Source organism: Urocitellus parryii, chromosome 10 (genome assembly GCF_045843805.1).
Source record: "Urocitellus parryii isolate mUroPar1 chromosome 10, mUroPar1.hap1, whole genome shotgun sequence".
NCBI classification, from domain to species: Eukaryota; Metazoa; Chordata; class Mammalia; order Rodentia; family Sciuridae; genus Urocitellus; species Urocitellus parryii.
Genome location: NC_135540.1, coordinates 35,603,953 through 35,628,981, shown reverse-complemented (window position 1 = coordinate 35,628,981; position 25,029 = coordinate 35,603,953). Strand labels below are relative to the sequence as shown.

Below are 25,029 nucleotides of genomic sequence, written 5' to 3'. Positions count from 1 at the left end.
AGGCTAATTCACAATAAGAGAGAGGGCACTAGAGAAGAATAGTCTTACCTTAGATTAGGTAGAGGGAGTTGATGAGAGTGAAGGGGAGGGGATATGGGGGTAGTAAAGATAGTAGAATGAAACATATATATATATATATATATATGTGACTACATGACCAACATGATTTTGCAACATGTACACTCAGAAAAATGAGAAGTTATATCCCATGTATGTATAATATATCAAAGTGCATACATTCTTTCTATTTTCATGTATAACTAATGAGAACAAATTAAAAATTTAAAAAATATGGGAATGTGCTGTTTATTCATGGTCACTTGGACTTTTGTGGAGGATGTATTTAAGATACCAGAGTGCATATGGAGTGCTAATAAGTGTACGGCTGGAAAATTTAGGTGAGACGTGCACAGATGTCTTGACCTACAATACATTTGGGAGGGACTAAAGATGGGAGATATGTTTAGAAAGGACATCTAACAGAACTCAGTGATAATTTTAATATGACAAATAAGGGAGAGGAAAAGGTCCAAGAGGACCCCTCCTTTTTTCCTGACTTGGCTAAGTAGATGAATGACAATTTGGGAATACATGACTTCATGTGAGGGTGTGCATACAATGAGGAGTTGTTTTCAAACATAATACTTAACTTTTGAACAGACTACTTATGCCCATCTAGAGATTGAACAAGAAGCTATATATACAATTAAAACCATAGACTATGTTGAGATAACCTATGCTGAGAGAATGGAGTAGCAGTGAGTGATTGGCAGTGAGATTTGGTAAACCACAATACTTAATGAAACAAGAAAGAAGAAGGATAGAACAGCAGAAGGACAGAAGGAGTTTCATGAAATCTACAGAAACACAAAGGATCAAAGGCTAACAGGTGTCTAATAAGAAAGGGATTAAGAATGCCCACCAGTTTCTGTAATATTAATGGTATTGGTTATCTATGTGAGAATTAAAAGGTAACTTTATGAAGTTATGGGAGCAGAAGCAAAACTGAATTGGACTAAGTGAAGAAAATAAGAATAATACTTACATGGCTTTCAGAAATCTTGGAAAGAGGAGAGAAATAATCTTGAATGATTTCAGTATGTTTAAAAGTAGAAGAAAATAATTGAGACAGAGTTTAGGAAACAGTTAAGAGCAGTATTAGTCAATTGGTTTAGTTTCTCAACAAGTTAGTCTTATACTATGACTTAGGTAGAAAAAAAAGAAAAAAAAGAAGAAGAAGAACTTTTCTACTGTTCTCACAGGAAACTAGGTATCTTGATGAAAAGTGGTAAAGTAGAAGACAATTGAACTCAGAGCATAAACTTGGGGGATTTGAAAAGGGCTTAGTATTTGGATGATAAGATTATATCATTTTACAACTCTTCTGAAACATATGATTTTTAGTTTAAAGCATTTGTAGAGGGATATTTTAAGAAATTTCCTTTTAAATACTACTAGGATAAATTCAAATTCATTAATAACTAAATATAACCAGTATAAAAATTCTGTTGTACTAAGTTTATTTATTAAGTACCTATCATAGCAGTTTAACTTATTAACTTTCAGTATTTATCTGTAAATTCTAATAACTAAAACTTTTTGAGATCTATTCATCAAATACATTCAAAGAGGAGATTAAGATTTATAAGTAACATTGATGATTGTATTAGTATTATGTAGAGATACTTGGAAAATTAATCATAGCTTAATATCTTTTTTCTTTTCTTTCAATTGTTTATTAACACTGGATTTTTATTAGGTACTGTATTTCTTCTTATTTCATGTTCTGTAAGGCTTAATGAAAACATAAACAGCACTTGTTGTTATCAAAGATATAACCTTATAGAGATGCTTATCTATTATGAATTCAGCTGGTAACTTCCAGAAAGTTTTGATTAGATCTATGGAGATTTCTACATTATACTGAATATTTCTTAATATACTTCTTCACTATATAATAAATTTTCTCTGATTATTGCAATTCTAATTTTGACAGGTGAAAGTCAATAAGGATGTTTAAGCACTGGTCAGCTGTTTTTGTTCTTGGATGCATTTTTCTGGAGTCAGAAGGAAGACCAACAAAAGAAGCAGGATATGGCCTTAAATCCTATCAACCTTTAATAAGATTGCGACATAAGGTACTGTCAACATTCTGAATCTACTTGTTGTGCTTACCAATTATGAGCTAAGTTATTAGTTGTTAGGTTTAATTTTCATTTAGGATCATTTATTTCAGAAATTTACCATTGGGGAAATTAAGTACTTCTTCTCTCTCTTTTTTTTAAGAGAGAGAGAGAGAGAGATAGAGAGATTTTTTTTTTAATATTTATTTTTTAGTTATTGGCAGACACAACATCTTTGTTTGTATGTGGTGCTGAGGATCGAACCTGGGCCGCACTCATGCCAGGCGAGCGGGCTACTGCTTGAGCCACATCCCCAGCCCTAAATACTTCTTAATGAAGACTAGAAATAGGCCCTTTAAAAATATATTATTGAAATTTTTATGAAGTAAGAGTAATGAATTAATAAAAATAAGTAAACGTCTTAACGCCTAAACAACCAGATAATATTTTTATTCTTTTAATAACAATTTTAAGTTTAAAACATTTTCAGAATAAAAATATAGTGTTATGGTCTAGAATTTATCAAAAAGATAAAATATGATGTGTAAACCACCTTCAGAAATATAGGTTGGCAAAATTTTAGCATTCATAGAAAATATTAGATATTTTAATTTAATCAAAAATCACAATATTAACTTGTTTAATTTAAAATTAAAGTTAAAAGTATTCTATGGGCAAATACTGCTTTATGTGATACATTTTCAACACTGAAAAAAACTATATTTAGGTATACTATAAATTCTGGTACTGAAGATTGAACTCAGGGGCACTTAACCACTGGGCCACATTCCCAGCCATTTTTGTATTTTATTTAGAGTCAGGGTCTCACTGAGTTGCTTAGCATCTCATTAAGTTGCTGAGGCTAGCTTTAAACTCATGATCCTCCTGCCTCAGTCTCCACATCCTCTAGGATTACAGGCTTGTGCCACCATGCCCAGCCAAAATACTAATTTTGTTTTAATAGTTGCCCATGATACTGCAAATAACAGACTAAAGTGATTTCTTTATTAACTCAAAGAAAAGTTTATAATATACTTGTTTAGTTTTCACAGAAAGTAGAAAAGATCAAGAAATGCCATGCTAATTATGGGAGAAATTTTTCTATTTTTGAAAAATTTGCTATGCTATTGTCTTTATATGAGACTTTTGAAAGAAACAAATATAGATTTTCTTCCTTATATTCAATACATGATATTATCATTTTATGTTGTATACAATTTGTTGTAGTTTTTTCATAATTATCAAAATGTTTTGTTAAAATGGCTTCTACAATGATTATTATGTTCCAAACATCAAGTTAGGCTCCTAAATATATTATTTTAATTAATATTCAAAACAATCTGTAAAAGATAAAACATATCTATTTTTATTTTGTAGGCAAGACATTAAAAATCTTAGACTAAGGGATTTTCGGGATGCACACTCTATTAGATATACAAATTGACTATCTATACCATGAAGGATAGATTTGATGACCATAGAAGTAAGTAAAATGTAAAAAAATAATTCAGTATCACAAATTATTGTGACCATTTATGTGAAAGTAAATATGTCTTAGTCTCTAGTGTGTATAGATAATTGGCTATATTCTACTGTTTTTAATTATCCATGCTATCCCCTACCTCATGAACTTTTTATTAGATTTATGTTCATCCAAACTTTAAAACAAAATTACCCCTTTCTGAAATCTTCCAGAACACATTACTGATAACAACAGTTTGGCTGACACTATTACATAAACACTGAATAAATATTTATTCTGTGCTATTTATCCATCCTGAGTTTTGTCTCTTGAGGTTAGGAATTACACCTCTTTTATCCTTTAGTTTCTGGTATCTTGAGCATATACTATTGAATTAAATTATTGACCAAAAATGGAGAGGTAGTATGAATAACTACACTTTTATGATTGTTTCTCTACAACATAATACCACAGGTTTTTATGCATCTGTAAAATTTATACATTTATAAACAAATTACTTTAATTTAAATTGACATATGAAAATATCAACATGCTGTGCTATATAAACCCACACATATTTTTTAAAAAGAAACAGCACACTGAATTAAACTTATTTGAGAAGCACTGATACCCACCAAAAATGATCTAAGTTACCTTTCAGTGTTTTTCAATCTGTGTGTCTTTATTTCTAAACAGTATTTAAAATATACAATCGTTGAAAGTTAAAAGCACAGAGGCAGAAATTGTCATGGTAATATCTTACTTTCAAAGAACTTTGGATAGAAGTGAGATTAAGCTACAAAAGGCAACATGTCTGTGTGTGTGTGTGGTGTGAATGTGTGTATGTGTGCGGGAAAGAGAGAGAGAGAAAGAACGAGAAAGTCAAACAGAAAGTGGATATTCAACTGGAGTAAAGAGGATCCCTGAGATGTACAAATCCCTGTAATCCCTACCAGATTCCTTCCATTCATCATCAACATACCTTCTTGCTCTGCTAGAACTACCTTTACTTTTCAGAGACTTTGAAGATTACAATATAACCTTTATTTTTGTTTGTGTCAATCACTATTAGGAGTCTGGGACTTCCCAGTGATTGTTTTACCACTGCATTCCCATTCCCATTAGTCTTAAGTCACTTTATCAGTGAGGCTTTCCCCAACCATGACTGAAAATAGAGCAGTCATAAATATTCCCTATCTCACATTTATGATTCATGTACATTCAGAAAGTTTATCACCATTTGTCAACACATACATTTTATTAATTTTTAGTTTGTGGGATGCTGTTATGGTTTGGATCTGAAATGTCCCCCCCAAAGATTATGTATTGAATGATTGGTCTTGGTGCAGCTATTGCAAAGTGATGGAAACTTCAGGCAGTGGGATCTAGTTGGAAGAATAAGATCATTGGAGCCATGTTCTTTTATTTATTTTTTAAAGATTTTTTTGCACAATACCTTTTTTTACTCATTTATTTTTATATGGTACTTAGGCTCAAACCCAGTGCCTCACATGTGCTAGGCAAGCGCTCTACCACTGAGCTGCAGCCCTAGTACTGGAGGTATGTTCTTTAAGTGCATATCTTGTCCTTGACCTTTGCTTTCTCTCTCTGTTTTATGGCTTTCATGCCATATGCTCCCTGTTATAATTTTCTACGTTAGCATGGACCTAAAGCAGTGGTCTATGGAATAAAACCTTTGAAACTGTGAGTCAAAATAAATCTTTCTTCCTTTAAGTTATTTTCTCAGGTATTTTGTCACAGTGAATAAATGTGAAATTACTAACTCTGATAACTAGCATAATGCTGAGAATAAGATTATATATTTATTATATATTCATATTTGTATTGATGGAATTAATAAATTCTTTTCTAATATGTATCAGAATAAAATTAATAGAGTGATACTTGAAATTCTAAAAATCAATGATTTTAATAGTTTTGTATAAATTAATTTCCTTGGATCTTTAAATTTTGTACAGTTTTATTTTAATTGCAGCAGATACAAATATCTATAATTTTGTAAGACTGAGAGAATACATAAAGAGATTTTCCATTTAGCTTAAATTTCTTTAATTTTAAATTTAGTTATTAACTAGAAAAGCATAAAATAAATAATAGACACAGCTAAAACTTTAAGTCTGATTAGTCATTTTCCAATTTTTTGCTAAAAGTGTCAGTACTTGAATCTGAAAAAGTATATATATAGAACTAATTTCCAAAAGATATTTATGTGCCACTTATATAATAAATTCTATTTTGAGAGTAGAATGAAATGTGGGACTTATTTGTCAGATTACATTGAAATACTGCAGACTTAAATGTAAACATGCATATATATTTACATCATTTATAATTATATGTACACAAAAATGTGATTAAAATTTATTTGTCTATATCTTGCTAGACAAATGATTAACACATGAATCTGTCATATTAATTACAGAGATCTTAATTATTATCCACAGATATATGTCTGGGGGAATTAAAACACATGTGTTTTACCCAATATGTTTACCCAACATCATTTATAGAACATGATATGGGGTAATTCATTAGCACTCTAGAATTATAAGATGCAATCATGATTCCAAATCCCCAATGTGATTCCTTTTCTTATTATTATGTTAATTTAAACATTGCATACTTATAGAGTGCAAGGTGTTTTCACATACATTAATTATTTTAATTTAATCTTGAATAATATTTCTGGGATGCAGGAAATACTATTCCAGTTTATTCAAATGACATCATTAAAACTCAGGGAGGTAAAGTAACTTTCCAAGGACAAGAGAGGTCAATAGCTGGAACCACTGAGATAAGGAAGAGGCAGGTAACAGCAAACATAGGTCAGAGGTGGGGGGCGAAAGACCAGAAAACATAAAGATGATGATAGTAAAGCTGTCTGACAATTGTCTCAAGAAGAATTATCTAATGTTCTTACAGATTGTGTTTCTCTTACTCCTTCATGAGCAAGCTAAACTGTTCTCATATTCATTTCTGAAATAAATATCTTCTCTTATTGGTTGCTATAGCCCCTTATCAGGCCAGTTTTCCTGTGAGATCTCATTAGGAAACTCTAGTGACCATCTTATTTATCGACTTGTGACCAGGGACCTGGCTGTTGAATAAGGTGTAGTAACTCTTACTGCCCTGTGCATTTGGGAGAAAGATTCCAAAAATCTTCCCAAATTTGATCTGTCTCTAGAATTGATGTAGTCAGAGTAGTTGATATTTAACTAGACTTAACTGCGTCACCAGGCACTGCTAGCTTTATTATACACATTAGGTCCTTTAATTATATTGATATTCTCATAGGGAATCTCTCTATAGCAAAGAGAAGCAAAACAAGGCTTGAGTTCTGGGACTTTTATGGGGCAGGCTCAGAAATCAGAGCCTGGCAGGTCCTAATGCAGGTGGTTAGGGGTTGGGGTGGTATGAGAGAGTGGTGAGCCTTTCTCAGAAACACCCCTGTGCTGCGGGAAAGCAAAACTTTTTCCTTAAAATGGTAGTTGTCACTTAAGATGACCATCCAGATTCTAAGCAAGGACCTTATAGTTATCTTAAAATACCCCCAGTTTATCTTCATAATTAAATATAGCACTAGTATTTAAGCCAATATCACCACAATTCCTGTGTTGTTTTTATGTACATTGTTTGTTCCCCATTTCATTTACTTTGTTAGGCTTTTCTTACCTTTACTTCTCTCTTCTTTCTTTTTTCTTTTCATTTCTTGCCTGGTTGTAATTTCCAGCACATTTTAACTCCCTGTTGTATTTATAGTACTGCAGCATGTAGGCACTAATATTTCAGCTTGCCAACATGCACCCTAATTGGTTGACGGTAAATCCTCCTCTCAGGATCAGTACCTTATCTTACAACTCTTTTCTTACCTACAGCACCAATCACACTACTACATTGTTTGCTGATGAAGACTTATCAAAGTCAGGCTTGGGGGAAGATCTTATGAGGGCAGAAGGAATGTTCTTTGAATATACCCCATGGAACCACTTAAAGTCTTTTAAATTCTTCTATGTCTATTTGCCCAGAGAACATTGTGTCCAACTTTATAGTGTAGAGCTCTCCTGTACATGTAAATTGATTTATGATTCTTTTACTTCATAAATCAAAATGTCTGCCAGTGAGGGTAGTTAGTATGTAAATGGGGCAAAGATTATGCATAGTTTAATAACTCCAGAAAGCATTGCTTTTCACAGTATACCACAAAAAAAATGATTTGTGGGATATGATTTTTTTTTCTTTTTCTTTTGGTAGTCAAAGAATGGTAGATACGGCTTAGTGAAGAATAGTAGGAGAGAACTCTAGGGAAAGAGACAGACATTAAAGGAAACATCAAACTCTCACTGCTCAGAGGCTATGTACTTTCAGGGAAACAAAGGAACATTATTTCCTGAGAAAAAGTTGTCATATCCTTTTTGAAATAGCTGACTGCTTGTAGTGTGTTCCAGGGAAGGGCCTTTAAAATGTTAATGCATTTTTCTGAGGTCAGGAAGTTATTTGGACCACCATCTGAGAGTGAAACTATAGAGATTGATAGGAGTTAAAAGTAATAGTTAGGGATAAGGTTGTGGCTCAGTGGTGGAGTGCTCCTCAAGCATTCTTGAGGCACTGAGTTCGATCCTCAGCATCACATAAATGTAAAATAAAGACATTGTGTCCACTTAAAATTAAAAAAAAATAAATATTTTTTTAAAATAAAAGTAATAGTTAAAAAATTTAATGAATTAAATGTTAAGGGATATTCCAACTAATTTATATTGATAGGTTCATTCTTTATTCTAAACAACTAAATTGCTTTTGAAAATAAGAATGTTTTTAAATTTTTTAATAATTAAAATCCCAGTACTCATACTTTTGATTGTATAACAAGTATTAAAAAACAATTTAAAAATCTGAGTCTGTGACAAATAAAATCAAAGTACAGATAATAATTCCATATTCTTTATCAATGAGAAGAAATCTAAGAAATCTCATGAATTTTTGCAAAAATGTTCTCTTAGTCACTCAAGAGGTCTACATGATAAACAAAAGGCAGATGAGTGCAAAAGTCTTAAATACACAAGACGAATCACTCTGCATATCTAATGCACAGCATGGTGACTACAATTAAGGATACAATAGTGTGTGTTTAAATTTTTAAGGGGTTAGACACACTGAAAAAGAAATGATAAATATGTGAGGTATATTTTAACTAGATTGATGGTGATGATATTTTCACTATGTATATGGATATCAAAACATCAAGTCCTACAACTTAAATGCATACAATTGTTGTCAATTATACTTAAGTAAAACTGAAAACAACAGCAACAACATTAAAAAGAGAAACTCTTTTGACTAAAAATGGCCTTTATTTGAACTTCACTTGATAGGCAAGATGTTTTCTTAATGCTGTAATTCTTATGCTAAAAGCCTGAAAAGAACTATTGTAATAAGAACTCTGTTGACAAAGGACCCTTTTTTTCTGAGCTCCTCTGCCTTCTATGTCTTCCAAACACTGGTAGGATAGGAAAAGATATACTAGTGAATAACTTTGGCAAGAATTTGTGGGTCTGAGATTTTATCCTCTTTGTAGCTAATAAATTCCCCTGATACATGTCAACTGGACAGTGACAGAAGATACAATACTGCTGGTTCAGAGACAAAGGATATTATATTGTTCATAACAATGGCAGAGTTCAATATTTGAACCAGTCATCTGTGCACAATTTTCAGGGGATAATGTAAAGAGAGTCATTTTTCCAGCAGGCACCCTCATATATGTTAAACAAGAAGATGCATAAGTTGAAGAACACTACATCTATTTTTGGGCCATAAACCCATATCTGTCCTCTCAAAAAGAGAGACTTTATTTCTATTATTCTGGACAGTATTCATTCTTGTCCTTTGCCCTAAATAAGTATACAATCTTGGTAATATAAGAATATATACATAGTGTACAACCAGAGATATGAAAACTTGTGTTCTATATGTGTAACATGAATTACAATGCATTCTATTGTCATATGTAACAAATTAAATTTTTAAAAAAATGAGATAATGGTTAAAAAAATAAAAAGACATACACCCACTTGTATTCTGCTCCAGAGGGAAGCATTTTCTCAATGTTCCAATATTATTTGTTATATAAAAATTCTTGAACTGGTAGTCTGGAACAAACATCAGTGTCTCTGCTCATCAGATGTGCATAAACACCAGAGACCCGTGGTTGAATTATCTTCCAGTACATACTGAGAGTATCATCTGTAGCAAAAGAAGTCAGAACTGCCACTAGGTAAATCTGAGTTCCAAACTAATCGCTGTGTGGGGAAAGTTGATTTTAACACTAAGTACATGGTTATAATCTCATTCTTCATACTACCTTTTTGACATGGTAACTTTGTTCTTTTTTTAAAAATAAAAAGTTTTATTGACTTTTAGGTTTCTTGTTTATATTTTTTTTCTTTCAAACCAAGCTGTATTTTCTCATTCAGGAGGAAACTGGCATTTTGCTTAAATAAAATGAGTAAATAAGGGATATACCTGGGTTCTAACATATTCAGGGTAAGAACCTACTGGAGAAAATTGTCTTTTAGTCCCTTTGATAATTAAAATTCACTGCAGTAGTCTTATTACAGTTCTGTTCATGGATTAAGAAAAGGATGCTCCTTTATAATCTCTGTGACCCTACATTAAAAATTTTTGCTTAAAGCTTTAAAAGTAGTCCCAATTTTAAAAAATTAAAGTTGCTTTCCTTTGAACAATTTTAGTTTTAAAATGCTAAAATGTGATAATTTATCACTCTATTTATAATATTTCAACACAAATGTACCAAAGTATTTAAATAATGTCAAATTTATATAGTACATTAGAGGCAAGCTTCTCGGATTCCAGAACATTGCAATACCACTAAAATATGGATTTTCTGGTGAGATGAGGTACAGTGCTTTCTCTTACCCCATTTCTCTGTCTCTCTGTCTCTCTGTCTGTCTGTCTCTCTCTCTCTCTCTCTCTCTCTCTCACACACACACACACACACACACACACACACACAAACACACACCATCTTTGTAGTTACAAAATAAATGGCTTTTCCTCTATTTCCATAAACAATCAGTGATGCCTTTTCTGATAAATCAGCACCCAAATACTAGGTTGTAATTACCATTCATTTCTCTCTGGTTGACTTTTAAGCCTTCTTATCATTAAATCTATTTGTCAGTTCCCACACTTTTTGTAGAAAAGATCATGTGCATATTGGTTTTTTAAGAAAAAAAACTTACTAATTCACCTAGATCTACATAGATTAAGTACATTTTCATAACTCCTATTTAAAAAATAAAATAGAGGTGTTGTTGTTTGTAATAGGTTTCAGTGTCAATACTCTAAACATGTACTTGTAAAAATAAAAAGGTTATGAGTTAAGAACAAGTGAGAAAGATACATTTATCTAATCTTTAAAATTAACATATTGGCAAGCTGCTATATTCATTACTACTTCAATGTGTAAATTAATTATAAGTTGTTTTGCACATCTTAAATTATTAAAAATTCTATCATGAATTCAATTAGCAATGCTCTGTTACAAATGAAAGGAAATATCCTGATTCATGAGCTTGACATTCAACATGTTTAGTGATTAAATCCCTGTGGTATATAAACCACAATAGAAAAAGGTGGTATTATTTTTAGATACTATTATTCACTGATATATTTCTTGCAGGTAGGCTGAGTTAAGGTTTTTAGATCTACAAGATAATATAAAATATTCAGTCCATTTAATACACACACACACACACACACAAACACACACACAAAGTTACAAATGAGAAGATTGAGGACCTAAAAGTAAAAATTTTTGTTAAATGTTACACAGCCAGGTGCTGTTCAGCTGAAATTAGAAGCAGGTTTTCTTTCTTCCAGAGGAGTTATTTGTTTTCTACAATCTGTACTCAAATTGACAAAGGTACAGTTTTTATCAACAAAAATATACATTCAACAGCTATTTATTATATACCTACTATACACAGAATGTTGAACAAAACATCAAATTGAATTCTACTTAAATACACAACTTAATTTGCACTATGACTATTGGTGAAGCAAACATCTCAAATACATTGATTAAAAACACAATTCAAATACTTACTTACAGGGCTGGGAATGTGGCTCAAGTGGTAGCCCGCTCGCCTGGCGTGGGTGTGGCCCGGGTTCGATCCTCAGCACCACATACAAACAACAATGTTGTGTCTGCCGAAAAATGAAAAATAAATATTAAAAAATTCTCTCTCTCCCCTCCACCCCCCCCTCTTTAAAAAAAAATACTTACTTACATATCTAACAAGACGACTGTCCAGGGAGAGCCAGTGCAAAATTTGTATTAGAGGACATAGTCCATAGGAAAATATTTAGAGAGTAACTAATTATATTTGCTATACTAAGTATGTAAGGGATCGGTGTCGGAGGAAGAGACCACCAAGAGACCACTCATGCAATTGGCAGAAGGGGATTTATTGATCCAGCATGCTGGGGATCCGTGCCCACTCAGGGAGAGAGAGCAGCCCAGAGCCCCGGGCAGGGGTTGAGCAGGGGTTGAGCAGTGCTTAAGTACACTTTTTGGGGAGGGCAGGGACTTTACACACATCACAGTCTCCTTTAACAAATCACCATACACGGAGGGAAAATCAAACAACAATTCTTAGACTTGATTAGTACATTCATTGGCGGGAACAGGGCGGGCGGGGGTGATTGGTCACTCCTAAGTGGAGTACACATTCAAACTGATTGGTTTGGGGCCCTGAATGCCTATGTGCCGGGCTACACAGGGTCCTAAGTTATTAAACAACCAAATGGCCAATAGGGCATTGTCTTAACTGCTTCAGGAATTTAACCCAGGCTTTGCAGTTTAGAAGCAGGTTTACAATGCCTGGTCCTTTACATTTTAACTCAGGCTTTGCAGCTTAGAAACTTTACCCTTCCAAGTACAAGAAAAACTTAGTTTAAGAAGTTTAACTAGCCACCAGGCTCTTTGAATGGGATATACACAGGGTCCCCTTCAAAGAAATGAAGAAAGAGATAGACATTATTACCCCATATACATGTATGATTACACTACTGGAGTGACTCTGAACCATGTACAGTCAAAGGAATGAGAATTTGTGCTTCATTTGTGTATTATAAGTCAAAATGTATTCTATTATAAAATAAATGAATTAATTAATTTTAAAAACCCAAAGAAATAAAAATATATTCAAAGATACATCTGTCAATCATTATACAACCAGTTAGTGGAAACAGTCAACAATAAATGTCTATTTTCTACACACAGTATGAAGTTTTCTGCTACCAGAAATCCTGGAAGTGATGTTTTCTTCTCAGTTGGGGCCCTCTTTTCTCTTTTTTTTTAATTATTAAAAAACAGATTTCAAAGTTTACAACTATTCAAAGAGTGTAAAAAAGAGTTCCCATATACAAAGACACTTCATAATTAATATCCCATACCAGAATGGTACTTTTTTTCTATAATCAGTGAACCTAAATTGACACATTATTATTGCCCAAAGTCCAGAGTTTGCAATAGGGTTTATTTTTATGTTTTACACTATATCATGTTAGGTAAACATATGATGACATTAATCTGCCATTATAATATCACAGAGTTAATTTCACTGTCTTGAAAATCTGTGCTCTGTTCATTTCTACCACTTAAAAACTCAGGCAACCACTTATCTTATTAGTTGTTTTGCTTTTACAAGAATGTCAAGATAGCTGGAATCCTATAGTATTTAGCCTTTGCAGATAAGCCTCTTTCACATAATAATATGTATTTAAGATTCCTCTGTGTGTTTTCATGGCCTGATAGTCCATTTTCTGAATGTACTGCAGTTTATTTATACATTCATGTACTGAAGGACATTTAGTTGCTTCCATGTTTGGGCAATTACAAACAAACATGCTATAAACATGCATGTATAGCTCTTTCTGTGTATATGTTTTCAGCTCACTTGGACAAATATCAAGGAGTTTTGAAAGAAATTGTTAAACAGTCTTCTGAATTTTGCATTCCCAGCTGCAACAAATGACAATTCCTGTTATTGTACATCCTCGTTGATATTTGATATTGTCAGTGTTTTTTATTTTGCTGTGTTACACCTGGATATTTTGTTTATACCTGGACATAAATATAAATGTGTGCCAATATTAATACTCACAATTTAAAACTATAACAACCTTAAGATGGTATGACACAATAATATTTTACTAAAATACAACTGAAGAGTGTTTCATATATGAATATAAATGTAAACATACACATATGTAAGCACATATCTCTATATATCATATTAATTTCACTAGTGCTCCACTGTTAAAAAAATTTAGGAATTTCTATTTTCCAGTATAGTTAATTGCTGAGCTATAAAAGATAATCAGTTACACTTAATTTAAGATCTAAAATGGTATTTCCCTAGTATGTCATCTCTGTAACTCATTTCCTCAAGAAAATTAATTATATACAAACCAGAAATACAGAAACAGTATTGCAAGAGGATTAAGTCTCCAAATAGACAAAGAATTAGTAAACAAATATAACTACTTTAATGACAAAATATCTCTTATTTTTTATCTAAAATTTTAGAGTTTTAACAACTTTTAAAAATGTGTAACTATTTCACTTTGAAGAATATGACAGTAAAATGTATTTGATGCTAAGTTCTAGCTTCCTATTAGTACTGTTAAGTACAAACAGATACTAATAGAGTTTCAACAATAAAGCATTCATTTGTTGATTCTATTTTATCATTTGAATATTATTAACTTTTTATGATTTCTATATTAATCTAAATTTTATTTTGGATTTATGGATATATGAGTTATATGTGAATAAATTTTATAAGTCAGATTATTTCTTCTTATTTAAGCAATGATAAATTGAAAAATATTTAAGGCTGTCTTTTACTTGTCCTTAAATGCCATTCCATGACTTTTAATGAGCATGTTTTTCGACTTAAAAGGAAAGGGAAAGTAGACATCTCAGTCAGAGCTATAGATTAATATTTTCCATACAATTCTGTGCATACCTTTAAAGTCATTTGGCTATGACCAAGAAACAATGTTGAAAATGGAAAACAACCAGAAGTTGAACAGAAAACCTACTTGATTCCCTGCTCTTATTGCACTTAAGTACATTTCTGACTATAAGTGATTCATTAATATTTTTTTCTGACTAAATATTTCTGTGTTTAAGTAAAATTAAATCATTGGAGGGATGTTCTTAAATCCCCTACCAATATTTTAAAATTTGAAAATAAGTGACGGGGGTTATAACTCAGTGGTAGAAAACTTGCCTAGCATGTGAGAGGCCCAATCCTCAGCAATGCAAAAAAAAAAAAAAAAAAAAAAAAAAGAATGATTGTGAGACTCTGTTCCTGGAGAGAAAATTAAATATTTGGAAGCACAATTACATGCACTAATATTACAAAAACATCAAAGAGAATTAAAATTGAAATATGACTTATCTGTATGAGGTTACTAACATTTTACCTATGAGACACTTATATCCTAATTTTCATGTGGCCAACTTGCTAAGATCAAGTAGTATAAACTTGGAAACAAAACTCTGATCTTTAAGCAAAATAAGACAATTTCCAAAAAACAAAGGCTGAATGTTTTCTCTGATAAGGGGATACTGATCCATAATGGTGTTGGGGGACTAGGGAAGAATGGAAGAATTTTGGATTGGGCAGATGGCAGTGAGAGAAGGTGAGGAGGTGGGGGATGGGAAGGTTGGTGGAATAAGATAGACATTATTACTATATATATAAATATATATATATATATGTATGATTGTGGGACCAGTGTGACTCTGCATCGTGTACAATGAAGAGGAATGAGAAGTTGTGCTCCATTTGTGTGTACAATGTGTTAAAAAGCATTCTGTTGTCATGTATGGATAATTAGAACAAATAATAATAATAAAAAACCCTCTGGTCTTCTCACAAAGAAAAGGCAATCATTTCACATATTAGGGATAACTTTTCTAATACATTTGTTTAAAGCACTTTCATATAATTTGCACACATGTGCTTTATGTTTGCATTTTATATATAAATATATCCACCACAAGCCTATTTACATTAATTGTACTAAATTTTCAGGTATTATATAGAAATGATTTCTTCAAAATTCTTAGTTACATAGAAGTGTGTTCTCAAAAAATAAGGCACATTGAGTAGAGTCACACCATTTGTGTCTTCATACATGTACTTAGAGTAATGATGACCATCTCACTCCATCATCTTTCCTATATTCATGTCCCCTCCCTCCATTTTGCCCTATATGAAGTTCATCTATTCCTCCCGTGCTCCACCCCATCCCCATAATGAATTAACATCCTTATATCAGAAAAAAAACATTTGGCATTTGTTTTTGGGGGGATTGGATTACTTCATTTAGCATCATATTCTCCAACTCCATCAATTTACCTGGAAATACCTTGATGTTATTCTCTTTCAATGCTGAATAATATTCCATTGTGTATATATATATCACATCTTCTTTATCCATTCATCTACAAAAGGGCATCTAGGTTGATTCCACAATTTAGCTATTGTGAATTGTGCTGCTATAAACATTGATATGGCTGCATTCCTGTACTATGCTGTTTTTAAGCCCTTTTGGTGTAAACTGATGAGTGAGATAGCTGGGTCAAATGGTAGTTCTATTCCAGTTTTCCAAGGAATCTCCATACTGCTTTCCATATTGGCTACTTCAATTTGCAGTCCCACCAGCAATGTATGAGTGTACCTTTTCCCTCACATCATTGCCAACACTCATTGTTACTTCTATTCTTGATAATTGCCATTCTGACTGGAGTGAGATGAAATCTTAGAGTGGTTTTGATTTGCATTTCTCTAATTGCTAGAAATGATGAACATTTTTTTCATTTTTGTTTATTGATCATACATTTTCTTCTGAGAAGTGTCTGTTCATGTTCTTGGGCCATTAATTGATTTGGTTGTTTGTTTTAATGGTGTTAAGATTTTTGAGTTCTTTATCCTAGAGATTAGTGCTCTCTCTGATGTGTGTGTGGCAAAAATTTGCTCTCATTCTGTAGGCTTTCTATTTACCTCACTGATTGTTTCTTTTGCAGAGAAGAAGCTTTTTAGCTTGAATCCATCCCATTTATTGATTCTTGGTTTTAATTCTTGTCCTCTAGGAATCTTATTAAAGAAGTTGGGGCCTAATCTGACATGATGGAGATTTGGGCCTACTTTTTATTCTATTAGGTTCAGGGTCTCTGGTCTAATTCGTAGGTCCTTGATCCACTTTGAGTTGAGTTTTCTGCATGGTGAGAGATAGGGGCTTAATTTCATTATGTTGCATATGGATTTCCAAGTTTCCCAGCACCATTTGTTGAAGAGGCTATCCTTTCTCCACTATATGTTTTTGACATCTTTGTCTAATATAAGATAACTGAATTTATGTGTAAAATGAATTGAAATGCATTCTGCTTTCATACATAACAAATTAGAAAAAAAAATAACAGGATCCTTGTGATAATAACTCAAATGTGTATGGAGATACCAAGGGGTAGGTGTTGTTCTCAGACCTTATTTAATCCTAACATTAGTGCTATCAAGCAGATGCTATTATAATCTCCACCTTATAGATAAGGAAACAGAGAGGTCAAGTGACCTCCCCAATGTCACAGAAGTTAAATTAAAGTGGCACAGCTGGGATTTGAACCCAGGTAGTCTGACTACTGAGTTCAGGCTGTTAATCTAAACACACAGATGAGTATTTTAGTATCAGGAACTTGTTAAATGGTTCTATGAAGGAAAATGTTGCTTCCCTCCCATGACTCATTGAAGCCTGGATCCTGGGCAAACTCCTGTCTCCCCTCAGAATCCGTTGCCATTCAAAGGTGATGGTCTGAGTCCCTGACCTACCCTTTACTTGGCAATATTTTTCCACGTTTCCCTAGAGGCCTGTGCCGGGGACACTGCCATGGCTCCTCTGGGCCAATTGTCAACTGGGCATCTGGAGACCTGGGCACAATTCCCAGATGCTTCATTAGAGGCCTCTCTGCTCATTGGAGCTCATAGAAAGAAAGAACCTATGAGCATCCTCTCCTTCCTGAAGGAGCCTCCAGTTCCAGGGTAGAGTTTTCTGTTGCTAAGATTAGCTGGACCACCCCTAGGTCTTTATGTAAACCCTTTCTCCTCTTCCACTGAGCCCTGTGGAGCCTAAGGTGGAAGACAGCTCGGTGAAGGGAAAGGCATGGACCTGGAGGAGATGACATGGGAGGTCCTTGTTAACCTACCTGGGCCTGGGCCTGTACCTGGGAGGATGAGCTCCTCAAATGCAGAAATATGTCCCCCATCCCTGCCATGCTGTGTGATGGCCTCCTGCTGCTACAAATCCATTGAAAAAGGAGGACCTTCATAAAATCATGTTTTGAAGAGACTCAAAATTTAGAAACATATGTATATATGTGTGTGTCTATAATAAATGCATATATGTGTATGAAATATGTGTTTATATACATGTGCATATATAATATAAACAAATATTTGTATTCTAAAAATATGTCTTTTATCTCTCACTGTTTGAGTTTATCGTCACAGTAAACAACAAGCCCTTTAGGAACATATATTGGATTAGTTTATGTGCGATAAATACCCCCTAGTGTGCCCGGTATCCTTCTCTTTGGAAAACTTTTCCTTGAGATCTTAGGATTTATCCATTTGATTTACATAATAAAGCCTCTTTATTATCCTCCCAAAAATCTATATTCATTTCCCTTGAGAACATTATTTTTGTGAAAAACTAATGGTCAAGTCATTGGGAGAAAACTGCCTATGATACTTCTGTGGAAATTTGAATGCACAAGAGCACATTAAAGTCTGAGGAAAATTCTAAACTTAACCTAGAATTTCCTAACTAAAGGGACTATACAAATTTTTGAATACCTCCTTATATTCTGAGAAACAAAATTTGGGAAAATACACTCCAGTGGCTTGAGTATTAATCACTGTTACATATATTAGCGTGATGCCTTCTCTTGAAACTGTGTTAAATATATGTCTTAATATTATTTTATACTTTTAAATAATAAAATACAATAAGTACATTGTTCATTTATAGAAGTTCATATTTAAGGGTTTTTGTTTTCCTAAAAAGAAAATATTCACATTATATACCAAGAATTATAGTACAGATTTGAAACATGTGCTAGCCATGTAGAGAATGCCATTCCTAAAAATATTGTTATTAGTACCCAGTATGTATGTTATAGAAAAAAATTGAAATACGTGAATTTTTAAATGGTAATTAAATTATCTTAGGTATAGTTAAGTACATAGCTTATCATAGTACATTTTAATAAATTTTTACATATGGATGGCCTAACATTGCCACCACTCAGATTATAACACAAAACATTTCCTACAATTCATTTTTTGCCACTTTTGACCAAAGTCATTTTGATCAATATCATTTTCTGAATATCACCACTGATCTGGATTTTTTTTCACCATAAATTTGTTTTGCCTTTGTACTTTTTATAAATAAAGTCCTACAGAATGAATTCCAACATGTTTAGCCTTTATTTATTTGTTTTCCTAAATGCTGAGGTATTTTTTTCACGGTGTCAAAAGTAGCAGAAGTGTATTATTTTCATTACTCCTCAGTGCTTCATTATACTAAATTTACAATTTCTTATCCCTTTTCACTTGAACATAAATTTGAGTTGCTTCCAGTTTGGGGCTATTCTGATATCCTTGAATATGCATTTGTTGAACATATGGCCTCTTATCACTTGGAGTGAAATTGTTAAGTCATCGAATCAGCATTATGTTTTATTTGGTGGATAATTTTAAATGATTTTTAAAAGTGTTTGTATCAGCATATTTGTTTTTATAAAATATTTCAAAATGGATTTTAGAAGTTTTTTTTAAAAATTTTAGCACTTTCTTTTGTTTACTTAAAAAGAGAAAAATGAGATACATAGGGAGAATTGTTACTGCTGCCAAATGTTGAGCAAGCCAAATTAGAGCATGATTAAATGACTTAATACCTATTAGTCAAGTGAAAATATGCTGAAATTAAGGCTCTGGAATTCTTTTTTCTTGTGTCTGTTTTTGAAAGTACAGTGAAATAAAAACTTTAATGCATATTTTCTATGTGATATTTGACTCATAAAAAAGTTATTCAGTTGTATTCAGTTGTAAATTTACCTGAAATTATAAGCAAATCAAAGTGCTTCATAGTTCAAAATTTTCTTTAAAATATTGTGTCTTGTATTGGCAAAAACATGGCCTCTTCAACAATGGTACTGGTAAAACTGAAAATCCATTTTCAGCAAATTGAAATTAAACCACTATCTCTCATGTTACACAAAACTCAACTCAAAGTGGATCAGGGACCTAGGAACTAGGAATTAGACCAGAGACTCTGTGCCTAATAGAAGAGAAAGTAGGCCCAAATTTTCATCTTTTGGATTAAGTTCTGACTTCCTTAACAAGACTCCTAAAGTGCAAGAAATAAATTAAAGAATCAATAAATGGGATGGATTCAAACTAAAAAGCTTCTTCTCAGCAAAGGAAATAATCAACAATGTGAAGAGAGAGCCTGAAGAGTGGAAGAACATCTTTACTACATGCATATCAGACTGAGCACTAATTTCCAGAATATATAAAATTCTCAAAAACCTCAACATCAAGAGAACAAATAACCCAATTAATAAATGGTCTAAGGAAATGAATAGACACTTCACAGAAGAAGATAAACAATTAATCAACAAATACATTAAAAAAGTTCTATATCCCTAGGAATAAGAGAAACGCAAATCAAAACTACTCTAAGATTTCATGTCTCTCCAGTCAGAATGGCAATTATCAAGAATACAAGCAACAATAAGTGTTGGCAAGGTTGTGAGAAAAAAGGTATACTCCTACATTGCTGTTGGGCATGCAAATTGGTGCAACCACTATGGAAAGCAGTATGGAGATTCTTTGGAAAACTGGAATGAAACCACCATTTGACCAAGCTATTCCACTCCTTGGTCTATACCCCAAAGACTTAAAAACGACATACTACAAGAACACAGCCACATCTATGTTTATAGAAGCATAATTCACAATAGCTAAACTGTGGAACCAAGCTAAATGCCCTTCAATAGATGAATGAAAAAAGAAACTGTAGTATATATACACAATGGAATATTACTCAGTCTTACTCTGGCATTTGCAGGTAAATGCATCAAGGTAGAGAATATCATGCTAAGTCAAGTAAGCCAATCCCCCAAAACTGAAGACTGAATGTTCCTCCTGATAAGAGGATTCAGATACATAATGGGGTTGGGCATGAGAAGAATGGAGAAAGTTGGGAAAAGAGGAGTGTGGAGAGGCTAGGGGATATGGGGTAGGAAAGATGGTGGAATGAGATGGACATCATTACCCTAGGTACATGCATGACTATATGTATGGTGCAACTCTATATATTATACTACCAGAGAAATGAAGAAATGTGCTCCTTTTCTGTACAATGAGCCAAAATGCATTCTGCTGTCATGTGTAACTAATTAGAACAAATAAAAAATAATATTCCTGTCTTTTAACATGGAAGAAACTTAGTGGTTATTTATTTAAATCTTACAAATTTTTGTACATAATACAAACACTGAAGTTCTTAACATTATTTATTTAATTATTTCACATAAAATTATCTTTTGGGTATGAAGCTTCATAAATATAAAGTATAAATAACTTTTTAAAAGAAGGAATATAAAGTTGCTGTCACCTTTCCTCAATTCCTACCTGTATTACCTCCAGTATTATATTTTTGAAATATTTGCTGATAATTCTATAATTTAATTAAATTCTATAATTTAATTTTATAAAAGTGTTGTGATTTTTCAGCAGAACTTTAAATTGTCAACATATTAGTTCTTAAACTATTTCAAATGTTAAGAATCTGATAACTGTGAAGCAATTACTAAATCAACAAAGCTAAAATAAACACATATAAAAATGTGCACTGTCATATCTTGGTGATTTTCATTTCTTTTTTAATCAGAACACCAAAATCTTATGGCTACTGTCATAATTTATACCTATATTTCTAGTCATTCATATTTTGAATGAAACTTGATACTCAATTTGCCAATTATTTTTCTCATAGTATTGATAATGTTACTAATGAAGACATCTGAATGTAGCAGTCATGGAAACTATCTTAGTTTATAAAGCATAATCCCCTACACCACTAAAAGACTTAAAATCAGCTTTCTTTTGAATTATGAGCCAGTTCCAGAGCTTTTAAATAAAGCTAACATTTTATTTCTTTCTTATTTACCAGACATAGGAAAACTACTTCTAAATCACTTACTTCCATTTTTGTACTATTGCTGTTATGAGGAATATAAGTCAGGAGAAATTATTTCTGGCAAGAAAATGAACATCTATTGGGAATTTTTCTACTTACATTATAAATGATAATAAATACTCCTGACTATGGACAGAAAATTTTTGTTTAGTATCCTCAAGATTACATATTATGTAAACATGTAGAAAGATATTTTGTATTTATGTTCAATTTGTTTCTTTTTAATGATTTAAGGGTATTTAGGAAAAAATTCCAAGAGTAGAACAATTGTACGGACCACCAAATAGGTTGTTTTCAATTTTGACTGCATGTTAGTATTGCATGGGAACATAGAAACATACAGATGCATGGGTCTTTTATAAATTTAAATCACAGTTTCTAAGTCTGGACCTAGACATTTATATTTATATAAAGCTTCCTGAGTCATTCTATAGTGCAGCCAGAGTAGAAAAGCCATTGTAATAATGGCCCAAAATCAGTATCAAAGGGTGGAATGCAAAAAAAAAAGCTTTAAGATACTGATTTGTGTTTAAAAAGCAATTATAAGTATTAAATTTAGAAATATTGATAATTCTGTTTTATATGTGTGTACATATTCTATATATATACTTATAGAAGATTATGAGAATAGAATTAATAACAAAAATGGTGTCATGTGAAAGTAAATCCATTCTGATCAAAACATTGTGCTAGTTATAAACACCTTCCTTCCTTCATTCCCTCCACTTTCTTCCTGTCCATTACTCTCCCCTCCCCTTTCCTGCTTTTCTTCCTACCATTTTTCCTTCCTTTCTTGTTCTGTTTTGTTTTTACTGCTACAGTTGTTGACAGACCAAATAAAATAATGGCACAACAATACTGAGCAGATAGAATGTGAATATATGGTACATAGAGCAGGGTGGCTATAATATGTACATGATATAAGTAAATGGCCATAAAACCTCTAATCTATCAGGCTACAAGTAAGCCTGAGATAATGAACCCCAAGCAATAATAAGAATAGAATTTCCAGAGGGAATGGCTGTATAATCTCTCCAATTAGTGCAACTATTTTCCATTTTGGCTGGGGACAAAGTCCAGGAAACATTTAATGACAATCTATGGTGAAAGAGATCCCAAAGGAGCCTAACACCAGTGGGTCTATTCATAACTGAGTGAAAATATACAGGTTTATGTCATAGCTAACAGCAGTTGGAGATTTTACAAGATGCCTATTTGAGACTTATTTAAAATTTTTCACTATTAATATAACTTTCTAAAGTATGTATTGGTGTAGATATTTCAACAGAGGTAGTAATAATACAGTGATGGAAATGAAGAATCATTAAGCAGAAGACCTGAGGTAATTGCAGAATACAATGCATTACATAAGATGGTCAATTAACCTGGTTTTGAGGGCAGGGTAAATGAAGGAACAACTTAGTTGAAATGTGAAAGTTAGATATTGGAGTCACTGAATAAGATGAAAAAATAAAAGTGTTTTAAATAGAAGAGAAGACAGACCCTGAGAATCAGGTCAATATCTTCAAAGAATAAAACTATATATACTTTCATATTGACATGGGGAAAAGAACAAGTATTTATACTTTTTAATTAGAAATATATATAATTTTATGTATGCTGTGTAATTAAAAATGTAAATTCCTTATTTCAAAATGCAGAGGGAAAAGGCAGAAGCAGAGACTCAGTTTAAAGACAAAGGAGGCAGATAGATAATGGGCCATATATTAATCAATAGTACAAGATATATTGATAGAAAATGACATTCAAGGGACTGGGGTTGTGGCTCAGTGGTTGAGTGCTCGCCTAGTACTTGTGAGGCCCTAGGTTCGATCCTCAGCACCACATAGAAATTGATAGATGAAATAAAGGTGTTGTGTCCAACTACAACTAATATGTATATATACACACAAAAGAATATTTATAATTTGTTAACTAATTTTTAAAAATCATTAAAATCGAAGAGTTCGATTAAAATTCTATAAAATCACCTATAAAGGAGATGAATTGAGGCATACAGTTAAGCTAATATTTATTAGATACTCCAGAAACCTTAGATTTTAACAAAATATATATTAATTCACAACTTGTCACATCTGTTTTATTTTGAGTTTATACTTGTCATGATATTTGGATATCTTAACTTGCATAATTTATGAAAGATGGAGGAGGAGGAGAAAAATAAGCTAGAGGTTAACTAATACTACTATTCATGTTTTGGAGATATTTGTAAAAATTAAATATCATCTTGGGAGTATTTCCCTACTCCATTGACAGGGAAGAAACTTTGGTATATTATATCGTAGTCCAATAACAACCTCAACAATAACAAGTGTAGGGAGCAGCAACTGAACGGTTCTGAACTGTCCTGTGGCAAAGGTGAAGGTCTTTGTGGAGAACTCTTGGGGCTAAGATGCCAGAAGGGGGTGGTCCAGTTGCTATGGTGATGCCCTATTCAATAGGTGATTCTGTGCTACAGAGCTATTCAATTCTTGACCTGGAGTTCCAGGTGCCAGCTGCTGGGGATACAAAGTTGTGGGCACAAGCGGACACTCATAATTGGGCTGCTCATACTCATGACCCTGGCTCTGCTTGCTTTGAAGAAACTTTTCTACAACAACCCTTTTAATGATAAAACTTCTATAATAAACGTGCTGAGCTTACAGAGGCAGGCTGAACCACCAACAGAGGCAGGCTGAACCACCAAGCCCCAGCCTTCTCCTCTACTTCTGTGTCTGTTTGTCTCAATCCCCCTCATAGCCCCTTTCATGTAGCCCTGAATAAACTGTCCCGCTGGTCACTACAAACAACGATTTCTTGGTTAATTATTGATTGATTGATTGATTGATGATGCTTCAGAGGATTGAATCCAGGGCCTTGTGCAGGCTAGGCAAGGGCTGTACCACTGAGCATCATCCCCAGGACTCTTAGCCTTTTAATGGTTGTAAACTTAGCTGAATATATTTCAATGCCATAGAAATTTTAATAGTACACATAGTTTGATTTAATGAGAGATATGGGACTGTGGATTTAAACTATCCAATACTATTTTGGCACCTA

General features: G+C 32.8%; 1 protein-coding gene across 3 annotated transcripts in view; it reads left to right on the top strand.

The window, feature by feature from the left end:
• Positions 1-2,012: 2,012 nt before the first annotated feature.
• LOC113200259 (follistatin-related protein 5) overlaps positions 2,013-25,029 on the top strand; it is a 737,045-nt gene continuing 714,028 nt past the window's right edge. For all 3 annotated transcript variants that reach the window (XM_077803465.1, XM_077803464.1, XM_077803463.1), the window contains exon 1: positions 2,013-2,138. In XM_077803465.1, coding sequence (XP_077659591.1) covers positions 2,013-2,138 — 126 coding nt within the window. The remainder of the gene's footprint in view (positions 2,139-25,029) is intronic.